The sequence below is a fragment of the Chiloscyllium plagiosum genome, chromosome 4 (genome assembly GCF_004010195.1).
Source record: "Chiloscyllium plagiosum isolate BGI_BamShark_2017 chromosome 4, ASM401019v2, whole genome shotgun sequence".
Classification (NCBI taxonomy): Eukaryota; Metazoa; Chordata; class Chondrichthyes; order Orectolobiformes; family Hemiscylliidae; genus Chiloscyllium; species Chiloscyllium plagiosum.
The window spans coordinates 112,385,020-112,409,708 of record NC_057713.1 but is presented as its reverse complement, the minus strand read 5'-3'; the positions used below and the strand labels follow the sequence as shown (position 1 = coordinate 112,409,708).

General features: G+C 39.3%; 1 protein-coding gene across 1 annotated transcript in view; it reads left to right on the top strand.

Annotated features, from left to right (window-relative positions):
- The window catches only part of mal2 (mal, T cell differentiation protein 2), a 30,391-nt gene extending 7,125 nt beyond the window's left edge, over positions 1-23,266 (top strand). Inside the window, exons 3-4 of the mRNA XM_043688980.1 lie at positions 20,006-20,170; positions 22,621-23,266. Coding sequence (XP_043544915.1) covers positions 20,006-20,170; positions 22,621-22,692 — 237 coding nt within the window. The 3' untranslated portion in view covers positions 22,693-23,266. The remainder of the gene's footprint in view (positions 1-20,005; positions 20,171-22,620) is intronic.
- Positions 23,267-24,689: the final 1,423 nt, after the last annotated feature.

Sequence of the window (24,689 nt, the reverse complement as noted above, 5' to 3'; positions counted from 1 at the left end):
AAAGCCAAAGTACAGACGGATCTGGGAGTGCTTGTTGAGGATTCTCTAAAGGTAAACATGCAGGTTGAGTCCGTGATTAAGAAAGCGAATGCAATGTTGTCATTTATCTCAAGAGGGTTGGAATATAAAAGCACTGTTGTGCTACTGAGACTTTATAAAGCTCTGGTTAGGCCCCATTTTGAGTACTGTGTCCAGTTTTGGTCCCCACTGGCTGAGGATCCTGGGATTGTATTCATTGGAGTTTAGACGATTAAGGGGAGATCTAATAGAAACTTACAAGATAATACATGGCTTGGAGAGGGTGGATGCTAGGAAATTGTTTCCGTTAGGTGAGGAGACTAGGACCCGTGGACACAGCCTTAGAATTAGAGGGGGTAAATTCAGAACAGAAATGCGGAGATATTTCTTCAGCCAGAGAGTGGTGGGCCTGTGGAACTCATTGCCGCAGAGTGCAGTGGAGGCCAGGATGCTAAATGTCTTCAAGGCAGAGATTGATAAATTCTTGATGTCACAAGGAATTAAGGGCTACGGGGAGAATGCGGGTAAGTGGAGTTGAAATGCCCATCAGCCATGATTGAATGGCGGAGTGGACTCGATGGGCTGAATGGCCTTACTTCCGCTCCTATATCTTATGGTCTTATAATGGTATCAGAGTGGTTGCAGACTAGCTGTTTTGAGAGGCTTTTGTACCATGATCCCCTGTTAGGGGTAGCTACAAGCAGAGGAGCGGGTAGGGTTGTTAAATGCTAGCAATGGGCAAAACTGAGGGAAATTGTTTTCAATTTAGGCACGTGTGAAATTACCTACTTTTAAGAATGGATATATCAGGGTACTTTCTATATGCTGTGAACTATGCACAAGATAAGGTAATACATTTATAAAGTTATGGATGTAGTCTTGGAATTGGGACCACAGCATTCAGGGGAGATATTAGGAAGCATCTCTCAATATAATTAGGCCACAGATCAACAACAGTCTGTGGTGGGACAGGTTCGAGGGATTGATTGGTCTATTCCTGTCGCTTTGTAGAGAGTCATCTTTGTAACAAAAAGCTAATGAATCTGGTTTACATATCCAAAAGACATTGTACAAAGAATTAAAATTCCTCTTATAGTCATACAAAGCTCTGATTAGAGCATACTTGGACTACTATAGCCAGTTCTAGTCTCTACATTTTACACTTTGAAGAAAGTGCAAGTATACAGTTACGAGAATGATACTTGGGTCCCAGATCCAAGATGTTGCATTATTAGGAGTGATTACACAAATTAGGGTTGCATTCTCTGAAGTCTAGAAGGTTAATGTGTGATTTAATTGAAGATTTTTAAGATGTTAGGGTAGACATGGTAAATACAAACAGAATTCCCAACCAATAGAAACAAAGTCTAGGGAGCACAATATAAAATTTAGAGCTTAGTCTTTTCGAAGTGAAGTTGGAGAACACTACTGCAGCTAGAATGGTAGGAGTTGGGAGTTATCTTCAGATTGCATTTAGTTAACTATTAGTTTTAAATCTAGGACTGAAATTTCTGCAGTTGTGAATTTGTTTGCTGAGCCAGTGTGTTTTTCTGTAAATGTTTCGTTGCCTCACTAAGTGACATCATCAGTGCATATTTGATAAGATGTTGGTTTTCTGTCCCACTGGGTACTTGTATGTCTATGGTACTTAAGGTTCCGTATCAGAGTTTGTATACGGGATCCAGTTCAATGTGTTTATTGAATGAGTTCCAGTTGGAGTGTCAAGCTTCAAGGAATTTTCTGCCAGACACAACCAGCGCACTCATTTCCCACCACACAGACAATGAAGGGCACCAAGTCAACAGGAACAATGTAACCATCCTAGCATAGGCAAAACAGACATGCCAGAGAATTCGTTGAAGCCTGGCACTCCAACCGGAACTTCATCAATAGACACATTGAACTGGATCCGTATACAAACCACTCAGATACAGTGTATCAACAAACAGATACAAATACCAGGTAGGACAGACATCCAACACCTTATCAAAGACACACTGATGTCACCCAGCAAGAAGACAAAACATTTGCAGAAAAACAACAGCTCGGCAAACGAGTCCATGACTTTATCCATAACCCGGGCTACAAATCTTCTCAAACTGAAATTCCTGGCTATCAAAGGTATTAAGGCTTGTTAAGCAAAACTAGCTCTACAGGGTTTAGTTACAATCAGGCACAATCTCAGTGAATGATGGAGTAGGTTTGAGATTTGAAAAAAAAAGCTAGGAGCAAGGTGATATTTCATGTTGTGAATTTTCAGGGTCGTAATGGCGTCATCAGCCAAAGCCTTGTTAGCAAGTGAACAAACCTGCTGGAAGAAGGTGTGCAAAGGACAGTGGTTAGTTTTTTAAGCAAAATCCATTGGTAGGTAAGTAAAAGTGAAATGAACACAAGCAGAAGATTAGTCCCGAGCTGGTACACTGTTGGAAGGTCCTCAAGAAGATAGTGGGTTATTTGGGAAGGAAGAAGCAATGTGTGCCTTGACTATTTTAACGATACTAAGGCTAATAAAAATCTGGTATATTCAAGAGGGCTTCAAGCCTAATAGAAGATAAAGGAATAGTGAAGGATTGAGCTAAGAATTTGGGTAAACAAATACCAAGATGTGGGCAAAGGAGTCAGAGTCACAGATGTACAGCACGGGAACAGACTCTTCAAACCAACCTGTCCATGCCGACCAGATATCCCAACACAATCTAGTCCCACCTGCCAGCACCTGGCCCATATCCCTCCAAACCCTTCCTATTCATATACCCATCCAAATGCCTTTTAAATATTGCAGTTGTACCAGCCTCCACCACTTCCTATAGCAGCTCATTCCATACACGCACCACCTTCTGCGTGAAAAAGTTGCCCCTTAGGTCTCTTTTATGCCTTTCCCCTCTCACCCTAAACCTATGGCGCCTCGTTCTGGACTCCGCCACCCCAGGGAAAAGATTTCATCTATTTATCCTATCCAAGTCCCTCATGATTTTATAAACCTCTAGAAGGTCACCTCAGTCTCTGCTCCAGGGAAAACAGCCCCAGCCTGTTCAACCTCTCCCCATAGCTCAAATTCTCCAACCCTGGCAACATCCTTGTAAATCTTTTCTGAACCCTCTCAAGTTTCACAACTTTCTTCCAATAGGAAGGAGACCAGAATTACATGCAATTTTCCAGAAGTGGCCTAACCAATGTCCTGTACAGCTGCAACATGACCTCCCAACTTCCATACTCAATACTCTGACCAATAAATGAAAGCATATCAAACGCTGACTTCACTATCCTATCTACCTGCAACTCCACGTTCAAGGAGCTATGAACCTGCACTCTTTGTTCAGCAACATTCCCAAGGACCTTACCATTAAGTGTATAAGTCCTGCTAAGATTTGCTTTCCCAAAATGCAGCACCTCGCATTTATCTGAATTAAACTCATCTGCCACTTCTCAGCCCATTGGCCTATCTGATCAAGATCCTATTGTAATCTGAGTTAACCTTCTTCGTTGTCCACTACACCTCCAATTTTGGTGTAATCTGCAAACTTAGTAACTATACTTCTTATGTTCACATCCAAATCATTTATATAAACAATGGAAGTTAGTGGACCCAGCACTGATCCTTGTGGCACTCCACTGGTCACAGGCCTCCAGTCTGAAAAATGACCCTCCCCTACCACCTTTTGTCTTCTACCTTTGAGTCAATTTTGTATCCAAATGGCTAGTTCTCCCTGTATTCCATGAGATCTAACCTTGCTAACCAGTCTCCCATGGGGAACCTTGTCGAACACCTTACTGAAGTCCATATAGATCACATCTACCACTCTGTCCTCATCAATCCTCTTTGTTACTACTTCAAAAAACTCAAACCAAGTTTGAGAGACATGACTTCCCACGCACAAAGCCATGTTGACTATCCTTAATTAGTCCTTGCCTCTCCAAATGTACATCCTGTCTCTCAGGATTCCCTCCAATAGCTTGCTCACCACTGAAGTCGGGCTCACTGGTCTATAGTTCCCTGGCTTGTATGTATGTATAAAGGCATCCAGTTTGCTCATAAGGCTTGTATGTATGGCAGAAGCCAAAGTCTACAGGTGATTGGGTGTGGAAATTCAGGTTACATAGGTATGGCAAAAATTGGAGAGAACTTTACATAATATAATCAGATTTGCAACTAAACTTGCAAACTTAAAATTTACAGCTAAAGTTTCACAATCCATTAAATCATGTGGTTCAATTTTCTCCCAGATCCCTTCTGGCTCAGTGCAAGTGCAGAGGAAACTCCAGGTCAAGCTCACTTCCTGTACCTTAAAAAGAGTTTTTATTCTTGACTGTGTTAAGCTATCCTACACCAAGGAAGAAAGGAGACCACTTTACAGATAAAAATCAATCTTGCCAGCCACTGATGATTCCACATTCACATGGTGGATGTCAGTAGGAGCTGATCAAGACTCTGTTGTTTTCCTCTTCTCTCTATAGCAGCAAACAGACAACTTGTAGTAACTCAGTTGGAGCTCTCGCTAAGATGAGCTAATTTAGCACCAACTTCAATTCAGTGCAAGTCCTGCCTCTCTGACTCACTTATGTCTTTTTCATTTTCACACATAGTGAGAACCAATTGCTGGATAATGTGATTAGTTAAGTGGTTTTTAACCAGCAGAGACTCAATGGGTAAAAGGGACTTTTTTCTGTACTGTAGGCCTCTGATTCATTGACTCTCTACCTTATCCAAGGACCCTGGAGAACAGAGACATTACTAAGAGCAGAGACTTTGGTCTCTCTCTTCTCTTCCTTGCCCTTTCCAAGCCTGCTGCACCATTGAATAAGATTAGTAAGGATAAGATTGCAATTAATGTTATATCAATTCTGCTTTTCTCATTCTTGGTTTCTCTTGGTGCCCAAAATTCTATTCATCTCATTTTTGGGTATGCTCAGTAATTGATCTTTCACAAATCCCTAGGGGAACAAAAGCCAAAGATTCACAACAATGATAAAAGACTTACCATTTCAACCCTAAATGGCTAATACTTTATTCTGACAAGTTCTATGGAAAAAGCTAATATTCAATGTGGGAATGCTAGTTGTTCTTTTGTTACTTCCTAAAACTGCCCATTGTTTAATTGTGAATGTTTAATGATCGAAAGGAAACACTCATTAAATGGCATTGGATGTCCAAAATCAGTTGATTTATTAAAGTGCGGCTTTTTGGCTCCTTCACCTGTAATAGTTGATACGTATGGGTAAAACATATGCATTGTGAATTTGTTTTCAATAGGAAATCTCTGTCCTAATGACAGTGGCACTTACCTGTGGTATGCAGGAATCTCTAGTCAAATATTCAATGAGATCAATCCAGCAAGACATGCATTGCTGATTTGTACTACTGTGTAATGAACCTGACCTAAAATGATTTGGTACTGTTCAAGATTAGCTTGAAGATTTTTTTTTAGATTAGATTACTTAGTGTGGAAACAGGCCCTTCGGCCCAACAAGTCCACACCGCCCTGCCGAAGCGCAACCCACCCATACCCCTAACCTAACACTACGGGCAATTTAGCATGGCCAAATCACCTGACCTGCACATCTTTGGACTGTGGGAGGAAACCGGAGCACCCGGATGAAACCCATGCAGACACAGAGAACGTGCAAACTCCACACAGTCAGTCGCCTGAGGCGGGAATTGAACCCGGGTCTCTAGCGCTGTGAGGCAGCAGTGCTAGCCACCGTGCCGCCCTCTGCCAAACAATATGTTGGTATCTGTAATATGTATTTGTGCATCAGCAGTACAGTTTGTATCAGATGGTCAAACTATGACCAGGTATACCTGTAATTGGTTTTAAGGGTTGTTGTGAAATGTATCCTATGCTCTTTGCCAAAAAATGTCAGTTAATGGATGCTTTAGTAAATGTCACCATTTTATGCTGTATAAAATCAGTTGATTGCATTTTCAGACATGGAGTCTGTTTTGGTAAGCTGTGTTTCTCCTATGTTAAAAGTCCTGTATTTTGATTGAAATGTAATTGTACGAGAGAAGACCATTGACCCCCTTCTTGTTAATTGATCAATGATAAAATCTCAAATAAAAATGAGATCAGCACAATAGCACTTGTATTTTGAAGGTACACGATTAAACAAATTGTGTCCATATTTACCTCCGTTGTGATTCCATTGTGCAACAGTTTTGTGCAGCATGACTGGGACATGTATTCAGTTGGCATAACAAGTGATGGATGAGTTGGTTGCTGAGCTCATATCTTGTAGATCTGATTTGCAAATGAATAAAGTAATTTTGAAATTAGAAGCCGCAGTCACCATAAATAGCTGAACTAATTGCCAGTTTGGTTCTTGGCTTGTGCTGATTTAGTGGTCATACCTAAGACAATTTAAGCATAATTGTCTCAGCAACCCAAGGTTAAGAAAGAATTGGGTTTGTGTTCTTTCTACATGTTGCTGTTCAGTAACCCCTGCAAGAAAGTACAGGTACAAGCATTGGCTGAGGACAATACTACATTTGCAATGTTTGAGCCGCATGCTAATATTGAGTACCTGTGATGATACTGTGGCTTTAAGAGGTGGGTTTTTTTTTGTCCTGGCTTTTTTTAAGAGATTAGGAGGGATAGTGGGGGGTGGGGGGGAGGGAAACAGGGGACAAGCAGTTGAAGAGAAGATAAACAACTTGTGAAGCCTTGGGTATATTTTTTTGTTCCAACCATTTAAAACAAAAGCAGCCTCCCACCCACAACCAAGATTTTGTTCAGCTTTCAGCAGTTGTTGTTGTGGTCTTGAGGAAAAGAATAGTTTTCACTTCTCTTGGTTACAGCCAAAAGTTGGGGGTTGTCTGCCTACTATCGGAGTTGCGTGTGTTTCATTCTGTATTCTGAATTTGCCTTTTCCAACGGTGTGTTTATGGGATGTGACTATATTGGATCAGTTACTGCTTAGTAATAAAATATAATCTATTCTGTAAAATTTTCTCTGCCTTGTATTTTAACTGTGGGTGAATAAATTGTGTTTTGCTTAACTTAGAGTAGTTTGACCAGTCTCACTTGGAACACAGCGCCTCAATCTTTAAAATAAGAAAAAGTTAGGGTCGTGGGTACTTTAATACATTTGACGGGGCCTGATCCAGAACTACCTGGGTGATGTAATGAATGAAGTATTAGCAGAGTAGTTTTACAAAAGAAGGTTAATTTCCTTTAATAGCTACTTTCAGAATATCAATATTTATGAATGCTTGGGCACGATGAGCTAAGTAGCCTCCTGTGCTGTGACACATGATTCCGTTTTGGTGCAGAAGAAGGAAAATTTTTAATGTCAGGCAGTAAAAGACTTTAAGGCAGGTGAACTAAGTTGAGTAAATGTAAAGCAGCCGAAAGATGTTGCAGCAGATTTATCTTCTACGAAATTTTAACTTCAAATAATGGTTCAATGAAATTAGCTAGTCTATTAAGATTCACATCTTGAGCTAGAAGATTATATATCATTCTGTGCTGTATGTAGAGTGTAAAAGAAAAAATGGCAACATGGAGAAGAACTATCCTTGTTGCCTATATCCTATAAACACTATCAAAGTAAGCCCATTTCTTCTTTCCTGAAAGCCCTGCACTATTCTACTCAATGGGAAAGTATGCTTGTAGGTTGGTTCAGGAAGCAGGGCTATGATGTTTTGTTACATACAGTTTAATTTGCTTTCTAAAATTGGCCTTGACTTCTAACCTCTTAACATTACTCACAAGGTTAATCATAATTTTTATATCCAGTTATTCAGATGTTTATCTGCATGAAGCTGTAGAAAGTTTTGCCCCACTTGAATAGATCAAATATGTTACACCCTGTATCTATGATGTATGAGACATGTTTATACAGTTTCAGTATAATTCCAGCATTTTATGTTCAAAATGCAATGTTTTGCCAAGTTTTAACACACTACTAATTCAGGAAACAAATCTGGACTTGTTAACACTTGATTACTGTTTTTTTTTTATAATTGAGGAATTTGTCTGTCAGAGGAGCTGTTCTGATTATGTAAGAAACTACTGGTGGCATAGTGGCTTGGTGGTTAGCACTACTGCCTCTCGACACCAGAGACCTGGATCCCATTCCAATCTCGGGTGACTATTTGTGTGTGGATTTGCATGTTCTCCATGTGTTTCTGTGGTTTTCCTCATACAGTCCAAAGAGGTTCACGTTAGGTGGATTGACCATGTTAAATTGCCCATAGTGTCTGGAGACATGCAGGCTAGATGGATTAGCCATGGGAAATGCAGGGTTGCAGAGATAAGGTTGAGGGGTGGGTCTGGGTGGGATACTGTTCAGAGGGTTAGTGTGGGCTTGATGGACTGATTGGCCTAATTCCACACTTCTAGGGATTCTGTGATTCTATAAAAATGCTGCCTCAAGAGGGACGTTCTGCCCACAGATCTGTCACTAACTTTCTTGGCTCTCACTCATGATCAGTCTACTTTGCCGCTTTTAAAATGGTATATCCTGCTTCCTGTTTTTTGAAATTAAAATCACTAGGTGAAAAGAATAATTACTCGTGCTTATTTATATCGAAATTTTCTTCCTCTGAAAGCTCATTTTTAAAAATAAACATTGCATAATATAGAAAATTGAGTAACCTTAGCAATCATGTATTTGTTACTACTTTAGTCATCCTAATGCTCTGCCTTAAGCAGTAGTTTAGTCACTGTTGTATAAATTGGTGGAGTTGAGTATCCTTCTTACAAGTGGTCATTATTAATGTATAATCCTATTTTTGGGTGATGGTATTCTAACAAGCCCCCACCCTATTTTAACTGAAGTCCATGCATATAAACAGATCAAAATGCTGCAGATGTTGGAATTCATAAATAAAAACAATTATGCAAATGCATGGCAGGTCAGGCCATATCAATGGAGGAACGAAACCGCTGTGTCCTGACAAAACATCAATGACTTGAATCATTAACTCTTTCTGCACCAAAATGACCTAAGCTGTGGGATATTTCTGGTAGTCTGTTTTCACCATCTAGGGTATTTTGCTTTTTGTCTTAATGTTTCTTTCATTGGTGTCATTGGAAGATCAGTTACAATCTTGAATGTTCTGCTGTTCTCTCCCTTGAGAATCCTCTCTGCAGTTGCAGAGTTCAGAATTGCCTGCCTTAGTTAGGGACATGGATTTCACTGACTGCAGAGCACCCTGAGGGAGGATGGTCAGCCACTGGTCGTGATCCATATCAGGACCAATGAATGAATAGAAAGAAGGGTGAGGTTGTGCAGCCAAATTTTAGGGAGCTGGAAAGTAACTGTAAGGCTGGACCTCAAAGGTGTTGGCCTCTGAATTTTCCTGTTGCTCATCAGTGGGGACAAAAATAAGGTAAAGCAGGTAAATGCATGGCTGGAGACGTGATGCAGGAGGGATGGCTTTAGATTCTTCAGGAGCAGGATCCCACTTCTTAGGTATGAGAGGTCTAAATAGACTTAATTGTTTGTTCCCAGCTCTGTTAAGGTGCTATGTTGTTTTGGAGTGGTTTGTTGTTGAGAATTTTTCTTTTACACTTGCCAAGCTAAAGTGAATGTGGATTCTCCACAAAGTCAGTCTGGGAATATAATCTATATGATTTAAGGAAATGGTGGAAAGTTTAGATTATAAAATATCGTCTTAAATCAAGAGGTGAAAAGAGGAAGGAATTTAAAATAATTGCAATACCACAGAGTACAGAGAAAACTATCAGAATGAGAGCCTGACATGTCTCAGGATCTCATCCAAAACCAGGATCTTAAAAGAAGTAATTGCTGAATTAGTGCATTAGTTGTAATTTTCCAAAATTCCCTAGATCTGGGAAGGTCCAATCAAATTGGAAAATAGCAAATGTAATCCTTCCCTTCCCTTGAAGGGAAGGAAACAAAATGCAGGATTCTGCAGGCCATGTAGACCAATGTCTGTTATTGGAAAATTTAGTATCTGTTATTAACAAGGTTATCGCATGGCTTCCAGAAAAACTTAATGTAATTAGAATCCACATGAGTTTTTGAAATGAAAATGTTTGTTTGATTTATTCATTTTCTTTGAGAAAATAGGATGCAGCTCAGATAAAGGGGAGCCTATATACATGATGTACTTGGATTTCCAAATGGTGTGAAGTGCCACTTCAAAGGTTACTACACATGTTAAACTCATGGTGCAGTGGGTAACATTTTAGCATGGATAGAGGAGTTGTTGGTTAGCAAAAAGGTAGCATTTATGGGAATAATTGAGTCATCTTTGGACTGGCCAATTGTAATTAATGTGGTGCCACAGGATTCTGTGTTGAGGCCTTGTCTATGCACTGTATCACAGCTTGTGTTTGGGTACCACCTGACTTATCTTTGCATTGGGACTGGTTGACAGCCAATCACAGCCCAAGTTTAGTTACCATTTGACTTGGATATCTATACTGGGAATGAATGTCACATCCTGGTTGGACATTTTCCAGGAGGTGGTGGCAGAAGGCAATATAACGGCAAATCATGACATGTGGCATAAGCAGATGAAACTAGAAAGAGGGATAGAAGAAAAATTATGAAAATATTAAGGCTCACATAGAGGCTGTATAATGGTACCCAAACATGGGTTGTCAGTGTCCCTGTGTCAGGGAGTATTGATTATCTGATTGCACACAGTAACTAATTGGTCCGAGCGATGTAGAAGTTGGAGTGGTACTTGAGTGTGGGCTGAGATTGGCTGGTGGCCAGTCCTGATCACTAGTTGGAATGATTTATTTAGCCACTGGCAGATTCTGAAGGATCAGAGAGTCTTCTGGGGAGATTTGGCAGCCATAACCTACTGTGGCTAAATTTGCTAATGTGACAAATATAGATGGGAGAGTAAGTTGTGTAGAGGATGTGAGGAGTCGACATAACAGGGGTATAAATAGGTTGAGTAGGCAAAAGAAATTAGATTAGTATAATTTGGGACTTGTCCACTTCAGCATCAATAACAGAAAATCAGTATACTCATTAAATGGAAAATCACAGAACTTTGATACAAAAGTATCTGTTTCCTGGTACTTGAATATCACAAAGTTAATACTTGGACGTGTAACTATGGAGGTAAATGGATATTGTTTATTGTGAGGGATTGTAATAAGAAAGTAGGGGAGCTTTAATCCGGTTGAAAAGGCCTCCCTGTCACATCCAGTCATTGCACAGAAGCTGTGGTACCTCTTATAGTCTTTCACTATTATCATTGAGGGCTTCATGTGTCTCCCAATATGAATTAAAGACCTGGAGCAGCAAAACTTTGTAGACTAGTCTGCTTCGTTCTATTCTAACTTTATTTGTGCATCCTCGCGGTCCTATCATATTCCTAAATGATCTGGATGTGAGCATAGAAGGATGGGTTAGTGAATTTGTGGATGACACTAGGTAGGCAGAATTGTGGATAATGCTGAAGGATGTTGTGTGTTACAGAGGGACATAAATAAAGTGCAGAGCTGGGCTGAGAAGTGGCAAATGGAAAAGTGACGTAGTTCACTATGGAAACAACAGGAATGCAGAGTACTGGGCTTATGGTAACATTCTTGGCAGTGTAGATGAACAGAGATCTGTGTCCAGGTGCATAAATCTCTGAAAGTTGCCACCAAGGTTGATAAGGTTAAGAAGGCATATGGTGTGTTGGCAATTATTTGTAAGGGGGGGGTTAAGTTTCTGAGCCATGAGATCATGCTTCAGCTATACAAGACACTGGTAAGGCCGCACCTGGAGTATTGCATACTGTTCTGGTCGTCATATTATAGGAAGGATGTGGAAACTTTAGAAAGGGTTCAGAGGAGTTTTACTAGGATGTTGCCTGGTATGGAAGGAAGGTCTTGTGGGGAAAGGCTAAGGGAACTGAGGCTGTTTTGTTGGAGAGAAGATGATTGAGAGGTGATTTAATTGAGATGTATGAGATAATCGGAGGGTTAGATAGGGTGGACACCATCCTTTTTCCTTGGATGGTGAAGGCTAACACAAGGGGACATAGCTGTAAATTGAGGGATGATAGGTGCAGGACTGATATCAGGTATAGTTTCTTTACTCAGTAGTAGGGGCATGGAATGGCCTGCCTGCTAAAGTAATAGACTTGCTGACATTAAAGACATTTAAATGGGTGTTGGATGTACATATGGATAATAATGTAAAGGTGCAGGTTAGATGGGCATCAGATTAATTTCACAGGTTGGCACAGCATCAAGGGCTGAAGACCCTGTGTACTGCACTGTAACGTTCTATGATCTATGTATTCTGGAGCAGTTTTCCTATCTCTGTAGATCAAAAAGTCCCATTGGAACTAATGTAATTTTCACCTTACCAAATCTCTTCAAACTCCCACTTCCTGCTGGGGTATCTGCTATCTGGCTCCACTAATCTATCCTCTTTCTAATTTCCTTCCTTTACATAAAGGGTGACCTTTTATAGAGGCTTATAAAATCATGAGGCGCATGGATAGGGTGAATAGCCAAGGTTAGTTTTTGGAGTGTAGCAGAGCCTGATATTAGAGGGTATAGGTTTAAGGTGAGATGGGAAAGATTTAAAAGGGAAATGAAGGGCAACACTTTCACACAGAGGGTGGTGCATGTGTGCAATGATCAACCAGAGGAGGTGTCGGATACAGATACAATAATGACATTTAAAAGACACCTGGAAGGGTATATGAATAGGAAGGTTGAGAAAGATATGGGCCAAATGCTGGCCAATGGGACTAGAGTAATTTAGGATATCTGGTCAGCATGAATGAGTTGGATTGATGGGTCAGTTTCTGAGCTATACATCTGACTCTATGTTTGCTGACTCATGTTAGTACAATTCTATGAGTAGTAATGGACCAATTATCCATTATGACTCTTTCTTAGGTATAGATGGTGAGTCTTGAATGAGGCTAAACATTAATGTACCCAATCCTAACCTTTTCATAACAATCTGTTTATTTGCAGATCTTGCTGGGAAGTGTTGAGAAGCAAGAGTAATGTTTAGCCTGGTGGTAATGCCCCAAATTGTGTTATTGGATGGAACAGGGATTGAACTTTAAACCATAAGGAACAAAATAGGTTCAACAACATACAATGAGTTTTTTTTATGCCCATCTAACCAGATTTGAAGCTTTTTACATTGGCTTATTATCTAAGTTTCCCTAATAACTTACTGTGGTATGTTGATCAAATTCCAACAACCACTCCTGAAAATGAATGGCTTTGGATAACTCTGCATGACATGTGGAAGGAAATATTGAAGAATGAAATATTTTGACTCTGAACCACTTAACCAAATATAGAACAGCTTGTATCATAGGATAAGGGAATCCTGCAGTTTGTGTTTTCCCCATACAGGTCTGATGCACAGAATGGATATGGGAGTCAGTGAATTCATTTGTGGTTTTGATTTGTAGTTTTATGGTGTGTAAACAATCAAAATTGTAACTGAATATTTTCTTACATGTGTTGATTTATTGTTATCTTGTATTGTTCCAAAGAGCAGTCATACTGGCCTCAGTATTATTGCTCTCCCTGCAGATGTTGCCAGACTTGCTGAGTTTCTCCATTGTTCTTAATTTCAGAGTTCCCTCATGCTCAGAATTTTGCTTTGACATATTTTGATATTTTTGTATCAGCAGTATTTACTTGACCTTTTGAGGTTGATACTGAGACCTGATTATCTTTCTATTGTGTTCTTTAATCTATAAATCATTGTTCATCTCTCAAAAACAAAGTCTTATTGCATTCGAGTCTTAGTAATCCTGAGATTCTTAATGTCATCTGATTGAATGCCACATGGTACAATCAAAATTGGCAACACTAAGGCCATTAAACTTGCGAATGTTTTGTTTCTATCCTATACCTTCCTTAAGTTTAAACCTTATTTCTTAAATCTCTCCCAAATCGCTAACTGTTCTAATAATAATAATCCCAATTTTGAGTCATCTTGGTATTACTATTTTGTCTCTCAAGGTGGAAATTAATGAATCATAATCTCTTTATTAGCTTAAGAACCTTCATTGAATGTGAAGCTTGAAATTGTATATAATCCAACTATGGCTTTGCAGCTTTTATAATAATTTACCTTGATCTCTTCTATTGGTAGTATTATGTTATTTGTGCATTTAGTGCACAAAGGATTACTGCAATGGACTAAATGTAGGTAGTTGTATGTTTTTGAAAAGTAAATTTGTGTGCCCTAAAATTAAGGAATTGTGAATGCTCGAAACAAAATAAAACAAAAACGAAAAATACTGGTGAGACTCTACCAGTCTGACAGTATCTGTAGAGAAAGCAAAGTTAACGCTTCATGTCCACTGACTCCCTACTTCAGAGCTGATTGATAGCTAGGAAAAGCTGGTGTGTAAGCTGAAGGCAGGGTGGATGGGGGGAGAAGTGAGTGGAAAGGTGGAGATGGAGTCTGTGTTTAACAACTTTCTGTACTTGTGCACTCCCTTTCTCTTCCTACCCATAACTGAGTCTGTCTGGTCCTCACTTTCTACCCCATCAGTGTTCACATGTAAAGGATCATGACCCACCATTTCCAGCACTAGACACTCGCTCATTTCCCTTACGTCCCTTATCAGCATCTTTTAGGGATCGTTCCCGACAGGACACTCATCTACTCCTTTGTACCGTGCACATCTCCAGAATCCCATGGCAACTTTTGTATTCCCTCCACCTTCATCGCCCTTCTCTTTTTCTCCCCCCCCCCCCTCCAAAAAAAACACCCCAGATCCCAGACAGACCTTCCAGATGAAGCAGCAATTTACCTACACTTCACTGCAACCTAGGCTATTATACTGTCTGCTCATAATGTACATGGCAGAGATAAAATGCTGATTGCCAACTGCTTTGTGGAGCACCTACACTTTTCACAAAAATTGCCTCAAGTTTCCAGTTGCCTGACATTTTGACATGCCACCATGCTGTCTGGTCAACATTTGTCTTTGGCATGCTATAGAGGTCCAGCAAGGCTCAGCACAAACTTCTCTCATTTCTGCTTGGGGACCCTTCCGCCTTCATAGAATCTGAACAATTTTCTTTCGCTTTTGCTCGTGTGCTCACATGGAATTGGGGGTGACATTCTTTTCTGGTTGGAGTCAGACCTTTCACAAAGGAAAATAATTGTGCGTCAGTCATCTCTGGTCTAGGATATCTCTGCCCTCCATCATAAGGTCAGAAGTTGGAACGTTCACGGATTGCATAATGTTCAGTGCTATTTCTCACTCCTCCCACTGAATCAGTCCATGTTCAAACTCAGTAAGATTTGGACAATATCCAGACAAATGCTGACAAATGACTGACCAGTATCATTTGTTCTGCAGAAGTGCCAAGCAATGGACCTTTCATGAGAATCAAACCTTCACCCTCGACATTCAATCGAATTACCATTGCTGAATCCACCACTATTCACATCAGAGTCACCATCCTGAAATTCCTTTCATGGTATTGTGGGTGTGGTGAGTTGAAATCTTGAACTGCTAAAGTCCACCAAGTGGACTTTAGCAGTTTGATGAGACAATATTCTTGAGGGCAGTTATGACTGGGCAATAAATGCTGGCCCAATCTGCAATTCTAGGAATTTTAAAAATGCATGCTGAGTGAGTAAAGGCATGGCAAGGGAAGTATAATGTGGATAAATAGAGATTATCCACTTTAGAGGATCAAAGGTGTGGAGTACTTCAAGGACGAGAGATTGGAAAGTGTTGAAGTACAAAGAAATCTAGGTATCTTGGTTCATTAAATCACTAAAAACTAGCATACGGCCTTTCATTGTAAAGGAGGACCAGACAGGTTTTATCAAGGGTCGTAGGTGTATTAATAATGGAGTATTAAACATGGTCCAGGTATGCAAGCAAGGCTCAATTCTGGGCTTAGTAGTCTTCCTGGACACAGAGAAAGCGTTTGACCGGGTGGAGTGGCTGTACCCTTTTTATGTACTGGAGTGGTTTTTGCCAAGTGGGTGGCAATGTTATGTAGTGACCCGAAAGCACTATTATATGATCCAACAATTTTAGTATCGGCATAGGCAACCAACAAGGCGCCCCTCTCGCCGCTATTTACATCGGTGATTGAGGCGCTGGCGGAGGCCATCCAGAGGGATCCCAACATAATTGCCCCGGAGGTAGGAACAGGCTGGTGTAAGATATCCCTTTATGCGGATGATGTTCTTCTGTTTTTAACTGATCTGCTGACATCTGTGCCCTGTTTAATACAAGTGGTTAATCTATTTGGTTTGTTCTCAGGATATAAAATAAATATTATGACGTTGGAGACCATGCCTGTGGGGGGACTTACCAGTATATCCAGTTTTGGGGATGGTACCCATTTTCCCTTTCAGGTGGTCACAGGGAGGTTTCCTACATTTAGGCATTTTTATCACCCTGGCCTTCAATCAGTTATATAAAGCTAATTTCTTTGCAGTTGCTAGAGAAGGTAGGGCAGGATCTTTGGCACTGGGATAATTCTCCTATATCTTGGTTGGGTAGAATAGTTCTGGTCAAAATGAATGTTCCTCACTTATTATTATCCCACACAAATGCTCCCTTTGCTGTCTAGGCAAGCACTACTGAAGCTTTACAGTTGGCTTGGATCTGTCATCTGGCATCAGATGGCCTCTTATTAAGCTGGACAAATTGCAGCTTCTGCAGGGGATAGGAGGTTTGGATATCAATTGAGTTCCTTACTATCCTATGTGGCTGACTGGGCCTGTCGGGACCTGCGGTCAATTTGGTTGGACATCGAGGCATCCCAGGCAAAATGCCATCTCATTAATTCCTTGTTTATGGACAAGATAACTCTTATGGACCGTTGCAGAAACCCGATTGTCCTAACATGGTTAAAACATGGAGAATGATGCAGCAAGGTGAGGGCAACTTACATAAACCTCCCCTTTTCGCTCCCATAATGGGAATGTTAGGATTCCAGCCAGGGTCGTTGGCTTCTGGCTTTAAGCTCTGGGAGTCTAGAGGAGTCTCCTGTTTGTGAAACTATTTGATGGGGAGGTTATGATGTCTTTCGAGCAGCTGAGTCAGAAATGAGCTATCTAGGAGGGACCTCTTTCATTACTTTCAGGTTAGGGACTTTACACTACAAAAAACTACATTGATGGTTAGTCCCTCCAAGTCAGATACAGAGAGGAGAGTATTCTGGTCTATGGGTGCGCTCTCGTTCAGCACCCTCTATCATTTGTAAGGAAGTAATGTTTCGAAGAATATTTAGCGGTTATGCAGAATCTGGACTCTGGAATTGGGGGTGGAAATCTGAGATGTGAGAGGATATTTGGGAGAATGTAAGGAAGATTTCAATTTGTAACAGGATGCAGGCTATGCAGCTGAAGGTACTCCACGTGACTCATTCCACTCTGGAGCGGCTTGCGCAATTTAAGACCGGAGCATCCCCAGTGTGCCCTAAATGTAAAACAGATGTTGGCACAGAAGTTGGATCCAGTGTCCCTCCTCTTGGGTCTGTCAAATGTCCCCTCTTTGGACGTGCATGGGAAGAAACTGTTTAATATTCTTTCATTCTGTGCGAGGAAGAACATTCTAATGAGCTGGGTATCGGATAATCCCCTGGGACTTGCAGGCTGGCGCAGATTAGTCATGGAGCACATCCCCCTGGACTTCTTTACGAGTATGGTGCACCAGAACACAGCAGCCCTTTCTGAATTATATAGATGCAGACTTGTCAGCTATATTGGTCAGGGCCTTCGTGTCGTCATGTGGGCTATGTCTGGCGATCCAGGGGCCCCTCGGGTGGAGGGGGAAGAATCCCAAACAAATACACGTTTGCTTATTAATGCTCCTGGTGGTGGGGAGCTTGGGTGGGATTGCGCTGAGTGCAGTAACTTACCAAATATAATTAAATTTACTTAAGAATCCCAAACAAATACACGTTTGCTTATTAATGCTCATGTGATGGGCATTGATGAAACTATTTGATGGGGAGGTTATGATGGGATTGGGTGGGATTGCGCTGAGTGCAGTAACTTACCAAATATAATTAAATTTACTTTGGTTTAATTTAATTGTTTTTCTTAAGTTATTTATTGAATTGTAGATTTTGTAGGATTTCTTTCCCCCTCTCACCTCCCCCCCCCCCCCCCAGTGGTTTGTGGAATAGACAAGTATTTTTCTGTTGTTATTGTCATTATATTGTCAGGTTGTTATACTATTTTGTAGTAATTTTGTAAAAAAAAAAAATTTAAAAATTTTTCTCAATATTTACAAAAAACTAGCATACAGGTGCGGCAAGCTATTCAAAGGCAAATGATATGTTAACCTCTATCGCAAGAGGATTTGATTATTATAGCAATGTAGTCTTGCTTCGATTCCATGGAAACTTGGTGATATTTAGCTGGAGCATTGTTCTGGTTCTCGTCCCTTGCCTCAGGAAAGATATATTTGCAGTAGAGGAAGTGCAGCTGTGATTCACCAGGTTGGTCTGTAGACTGGTGGGTCTATCCTGTGAAGAGACTGAGACTGTATCCCCTAGAGTTTAGAATAATAGTTGTCTCATAGAAACTTAAATTCTAAAGGATAAAGTTAAAAATCTCACAACACCAGGTTATAGTCCAACAGGTGTATTTGGAATCTAGTGCTTCCAAATACCTGTTGGACTATAACCTGGTGTTGTGATTTTTTAAGTTTGTATACCCCAGTCCAACACTAGCATCTCCAAATCTAAAGGGGATGGACAGTGTTGAAGCAGAAAAGAATGTTTTCCCTAATTTTGAGCTGTAGAATCAGAGTACAATCTCAGAATGAAAGGTAAGCCATTTCGGACTGAGATGAAGAGGAACTTCATTCACCCTGGTGAATCTAGCTCTGGTCATCAAGTAATTTCTAGACCCAAATTGGTATATTTCCAGCTATTAATGACATAAGGCATATGGGAACATTGCGGGAATGTGGCATTGAGGTAGATGATCAACCAGGTTTGAGGGGTTGAATGGTCGACTCTTTGTTTTATTTTAAATTGTATGTAATTTATCTTCTGTTGCCTTTTGTTAACTGTATAGGAATTTATTTTTTTTGGCAGATCAATAAATTGTTTTAATAAAATCCCTGGGCATGGATTAACTTTGAGATGTCATGACCATTTAATAGGAATTTGAATGCACAAAGTGCAAAGTACTTCAAACACATGAGAAATTAGCTGAGTCGTGACACACAGGCACATGACTTATTCACACATTGAAAGAATGCACTAATTTGAGTGAAAATTGTTTTAATTCTATTGTCTTAAATGACAAGCATGAATTTTTAAGTAAGGCATTTTTTTTGAATTGATAGTTTGAGTTTAAATTGAAATAACATTTTAATAAACCTGCTCCGTCTTACTGAAGATAAAATCTCTTAATGGCGCACTTATTAATGTTTGCATCAGATTAGTCTGCGAGCTGATCTTTGGAAAGTGTACACAGCTATGACCTTTTTAAGGTCTCCCATCTAACATTGGAGGTTCTATTTCCACATTTGGCTTTCAGCAAAATGATCTGGTATTGTGAAGACTACTTTGAACATTTACACATGATTAGTCTAGACATATTTACCGCTCTGAAGTGAGCTAATTGAGCTTTGGGTTAATCCTGGAAATATTGAATGGCAGTGTTTTCCAACCTGCTCTTGCACATCACATGTCAGCAGAATGGTGTATTTGTAGATTCAAATATTGCCTACCTCCCTTCCACCTCTACTTAATTTAATTTGCCAACACTAAATTTAACAGCTAAAACTTCAAAGGCAGTTTTTTACAAATGTTTTCCTGCTTTGATCCATTTTAGTACTTCAGAGTTTGAGACTGGGTTTTGGAGTAGGCAGGGTTAGAAAGCTGTTGAAGGGCTGAAGAAAAGTTATTGAATGGATGGGGTGCAGTTTAAAATGCCTTTTAATTGACCACTGTTCCGGTGAGATTGGCAGACATGAACGTTTTTTTATATAACTGAGTTATACAGTGGCAAGATTTCCAAGTATTTAATGTTTTGTTTTCTTACATAAGTAATGTTTGTAATGGTCACTATATTTTAATTGCAGGATTTTGTCTATCATTTTGTTGCCTTCGTATTCTACTTTGGAGCATCAGTTCTCGAAGCTGCAACAACAGCTGCAGCTGTAGAACCTGACAGGATCAATTCAACCACAGCTGCTGTTGTAACTGTTCTATATTTCCGGCAGTACAGTATAAACGTTGTTGCTACGGTAAGTTTCTTTAGTGTGTTTAAGCTAATACAAGGAGGGGCCAGGTGGTGGTGATGGCGGTTTTGAAGGAAAGGAGACCAGTCCCCAAGAATAGGGAATTGCAATATAACTGATATCAGTTGAAGTAGAGACTGGGAAAGGAAGTCCAAGAGTAAAGCAAAAAGTGTGTTCAGGAAGCAGGGGTTGGTTTTATGGCTGAGCTCCAAGCCGGGTGTTTGGAAAAAGCTAGAGGAAAATGTTTCACTGCTAGGTTGGTACTGTGGTTAAATTTGGTGTAATCCATTGGAAATCTAGTTTGGTGCATTAGGGTTAGATAATTGAATGCTAATTGATCAAATTGGTCAATAAAATTATGTTCATGGGATGTTCATTCAAACTATTGAAATTGAGGGTGGAGAATGCTGAACAGAAGGATTTTATAAGACTGTCATGGTGAGGAGCAAACACTGGGAATTATCTTGTTACATTCCAGAATGATCAGTTTTGGTCAAAGAGACTAGAAATAGTGATTCTTGGTGTAGTTAAGGCAACTCTGCATGGATAGAAACCAATGTTAAATGGATCCAACACTAGCTGCTCTTGAGGACACTTTGTGGGAAGTTCCATCAATTGTTCATTACTTTGGGAACAAATAAAGAACATATTGGTGTGGCATTCAATGTCTCATTGACTATAAGTTAATCATTAATTATAGTTAAGGATGAAGGATATTTCTTTTATAGGAGCCAATCCAGCAAGAGGGTGTGTATTGCATAAATCCACTTCCTCAAATGGTTTTTGTTAGTTAATGTTTCCACTAAGCACTCATGAAATCCAATGTGTTTGTTTTTATATTTGTAAGGTTATGCAACTGTAGCTGCAATTTGAACAGAAACTGGTGGATTAAAGTAATACTTGAGAAAATCTTTGGAAATTGAGTATTTGGGAGCAGTCCTAATCTTGTGCAGGGCTCTCAAGCTTTCTAATTGAGTAAATAATTATAAGTTCCTACTTGAATTCAAAACAATTCTTTCACGTGGTATAATTCTGATTTTCAGCTTGCACTAGTTTGTTCTGTACTGTGAATTATTGCAATGTAATTCTGTAGTTACTTACCCATGATGCAACAAAGAAAATTTCTATGAAAAGCAACCTTTGACAAACGAGATTGTTCTTGGTCCATGATGTAATGTGAAATCTTTCCAGCTGCCCACTTGTTCTGAACTGAAATATTTTCTCTGCAGAGAATGTTTTATTAATGTTAACTAATGTGATGTGCAGTTATTAAAATGAACAGTCAGGAAAAATGAGTGCTTTGTACTCGTTAATGATTTGAAAATCGAGGAGAGAAGCATCACCCAAATGTGCAGACTGTAGATTTGACCAAAGCAGTTAAAATAACCAAGAACTAAAGGAAGTTGCAGGGGATGCAGATGAGATGTGGAATGAGCAAATTGTTAAATTGAATTCAAAATCAGTAAACGAGGTAACATAAGGAATAAATGGGTAACCTGAGGAGCACAAATTTAGGATGCGTATTTGCAAAGAATTAAAAACATGAGCTGAAATGTATGTGGTCATAATTAATTGAATATTGGATTTGAAAGCTACAACAGTAGTACATAGATCATGATGCAAACTTTTAAAACCACAGGATACTCGAGCTTGATGCTCAACACTGAGAAAGAGACTTGGGAAGTTAAACATTACAGATTTAATAAACCACTGCCCAATATAGCGAAATACAAATATTAAAGTAGTTCAAATATTTGTTGGAACAAAGGAGGTCAGATGTTGACTTTTTTTAAGAAATGTCAGGGAGGCAGTGTTGTAGCTGTGATGTCACTGAACAAGTAATCCAAATGTTCTGAGGACATGAATCTGAATCCTACTGTGGCAGATGGAGAAATCTGAATTAAATTAAAAATGATTATCAGGAATAAAATCATTGTAAAAACTAATTAACAAATGTCCCTTAGGGAAAGCAATCTGCTATCCTTAGCTGGTCTGGCCTACAGGTGACTCAGCTTCACCTCAATGTTATTCATTGTTAACGATTCTTGAGGCAATGAGGGATAGTGGAGGGTCAATAAATGCTGGTGTAGCCAGTAACGCCCACATCCCAAGGGTGAGTAATTAAAAAAGACAGACTTGGTAAATAATTTCTAGTGATGACTCCAGAACATAAATCACTAAAAAGGTATATATATTTTTTGAGGTTGTGGGATACTAATTACATTTAAGAATTGATCATAGTTTTATTTTCCTGTTAGCCATCTCTAAGGGTTTGAAGGATACATGAGATTAGGGCTACTGCTCGCACTACATATTTTTTTCTTGGCTAACTAATGCAGTTTTCTTCCATTTTAGAAATCAACCACTGGACAGTTATACAGAAAAATGCAATGTAGCCACATGGTAAATTTTAAACTGCATTGTTTTAATATACAATATTTCTTCTTCCATTTCAGATATTCAGTTTTGTTGTTACTCTGTGTTACGCCTGCAGTTTGGGTCTTGCTTTGAGAAGATGGAAGCTGTAAATCACAAGATGCGAACTGTTTGGGTGGGTGTGGAGGGCTGGATTCATTACCGTTGGCACAGCATCCTTGCAAACACTGAAGTTGATTCTGAAGAGGGGGGGTGGTCTTTTCATAGGCCAATTCTGTTTTATACTGAAGTATTTTTGCAGCAGCAATGGTTTTTGTTTATAAATTAGTAGCTTTTTTATGATCATTTTCAGTGTTAAGTTCAGAAGTTTGTGAAATAGAATAAACTAGTTTCCACTTTATCTGAACGTTGGGTGCTGAGTGTTATCCAAATATTTATAGTTTCATAAACACAATATTCCAATACTAGTAAGAGCAGGAGTTCATTTACTGTAAACCTATCTTCAGGAAAATTAAAAACTCAAGGGATTAGCTGAAAAAAAATCAGATTTCCTGTTTGGAGCACTCCTTATTTCTTTTAAAAATGCTAATCAGTTTCATTTTGTAATTAAGACTGATCATTTAGAAGTAAACATTTCTAATTTTGCAAAGTTAAAAATCTCAACACCAGGTTATAGTCCAACAGGTTTAATTGGAAGCACTAGCTTCGGAGCACTGCTCCTCCTTCAGGTGGTTGTGGAGAATACAATTGTAAGACACAATTTATAGCAAATGTTTACAGTGTGATGTAACCAAAATTATACACTGAAAAATACCTTGAATTGTCTGTTGAGTCTGTCATCTGTTTGAATACCATGATAGTTTTACTACTTTAGTGTGTAAATCTCAAATTTTTTTAGTTGCATTCTCAAGTTAACTGTAACAATTGGTGTTAGCTAGACAATATATTGAAGGTGTTAGCCCATTGTCTAGCTAGCACCAATTGTTACAGTTAACCTGAGAATGCCATTTTTAAAAAAATTAAGATTTACACATGCAAGAAGTGAAACTATCATGGTATTCGAACAGATGAAAGACTCAACAGACAATCAAGGTATTTTTCAATGTATAATTTTAGTTACATCACATTGTAAACTTTTGCTATAAATTCTGACTTACAATTGTGTCCTCCACAACCACCTGAAGGAGCGGCGCTCCGAAAGCTAGTTCTTCCAATTAAACCTATTGGACTATAACCTGGTGTAGTGTGATTTTTAACTTTGTACACCCCAGTCCAACACCAGCATCTCCAAATCATTATTTTGCAAAGTTGCCTAATTAACCATCAGCATTTTGATAAATATTGTATATCCTGTATACAGTTTAGTATACAAGAGTTGTATCTTGAGTGTAGAAAGTGTTTGCCTATACTAACACCTATTCCAATTATATTTTCACATTCTTGAATTTTCAGGAACCCTTTTTAAGCTAAGTATTTATGTTTCACTAATGGGCTTGTGTGTCTTGGATATGTCGAGTTTAAAATGGCTTTTCCAAGTCTGATCTGAGACACAACTTCAGTTGAATTTATGTTCATGAACTTGTAAATAAAAGCTTTCTGAAAAGTTGATTCTCAATAATGAACTACTTCACACACATCAAACACTCGAGCATCATTTGTTTGCAAAATGCAGAGGGTTGAGGCATATTACAGGTCGTGCCTTGCCAAAATGTGTTTTTAGAAAAGCAGTTGCACCTCTATCTTGTGAAGTTTCCTTGAAATTTCTACAATAATTTAGTGTTGTAATCCCAACTTAGAAATTTACTTTCCAAATAGTCAGTGAGAAATCATTCTTATAGCAATGTAAGCCAAGATTTCAGGCCATGATTTTCATGACTTGTATCTAAATTTTCTATTTGATTTACCACAAACCAATATTTTACAGTGTCAATTGCAGTGAATAAAGTTTGTTTTTTCATTCATGGTTTATATTTGTTGTGCTTGAAACGGTGCTGGTCAGCTGCTGCCTTGAAATACTTCAGTTAATGTGATGTAGGTGCACCTGTTGTTTTAGATAATGTTAGGATTTTGACCCAGCAGTGAAGGAAAAACAATATATTTCCAAGTTAGAATGGTGACACTTGGAGGAACTTGCAGTGGTAGGGTTACC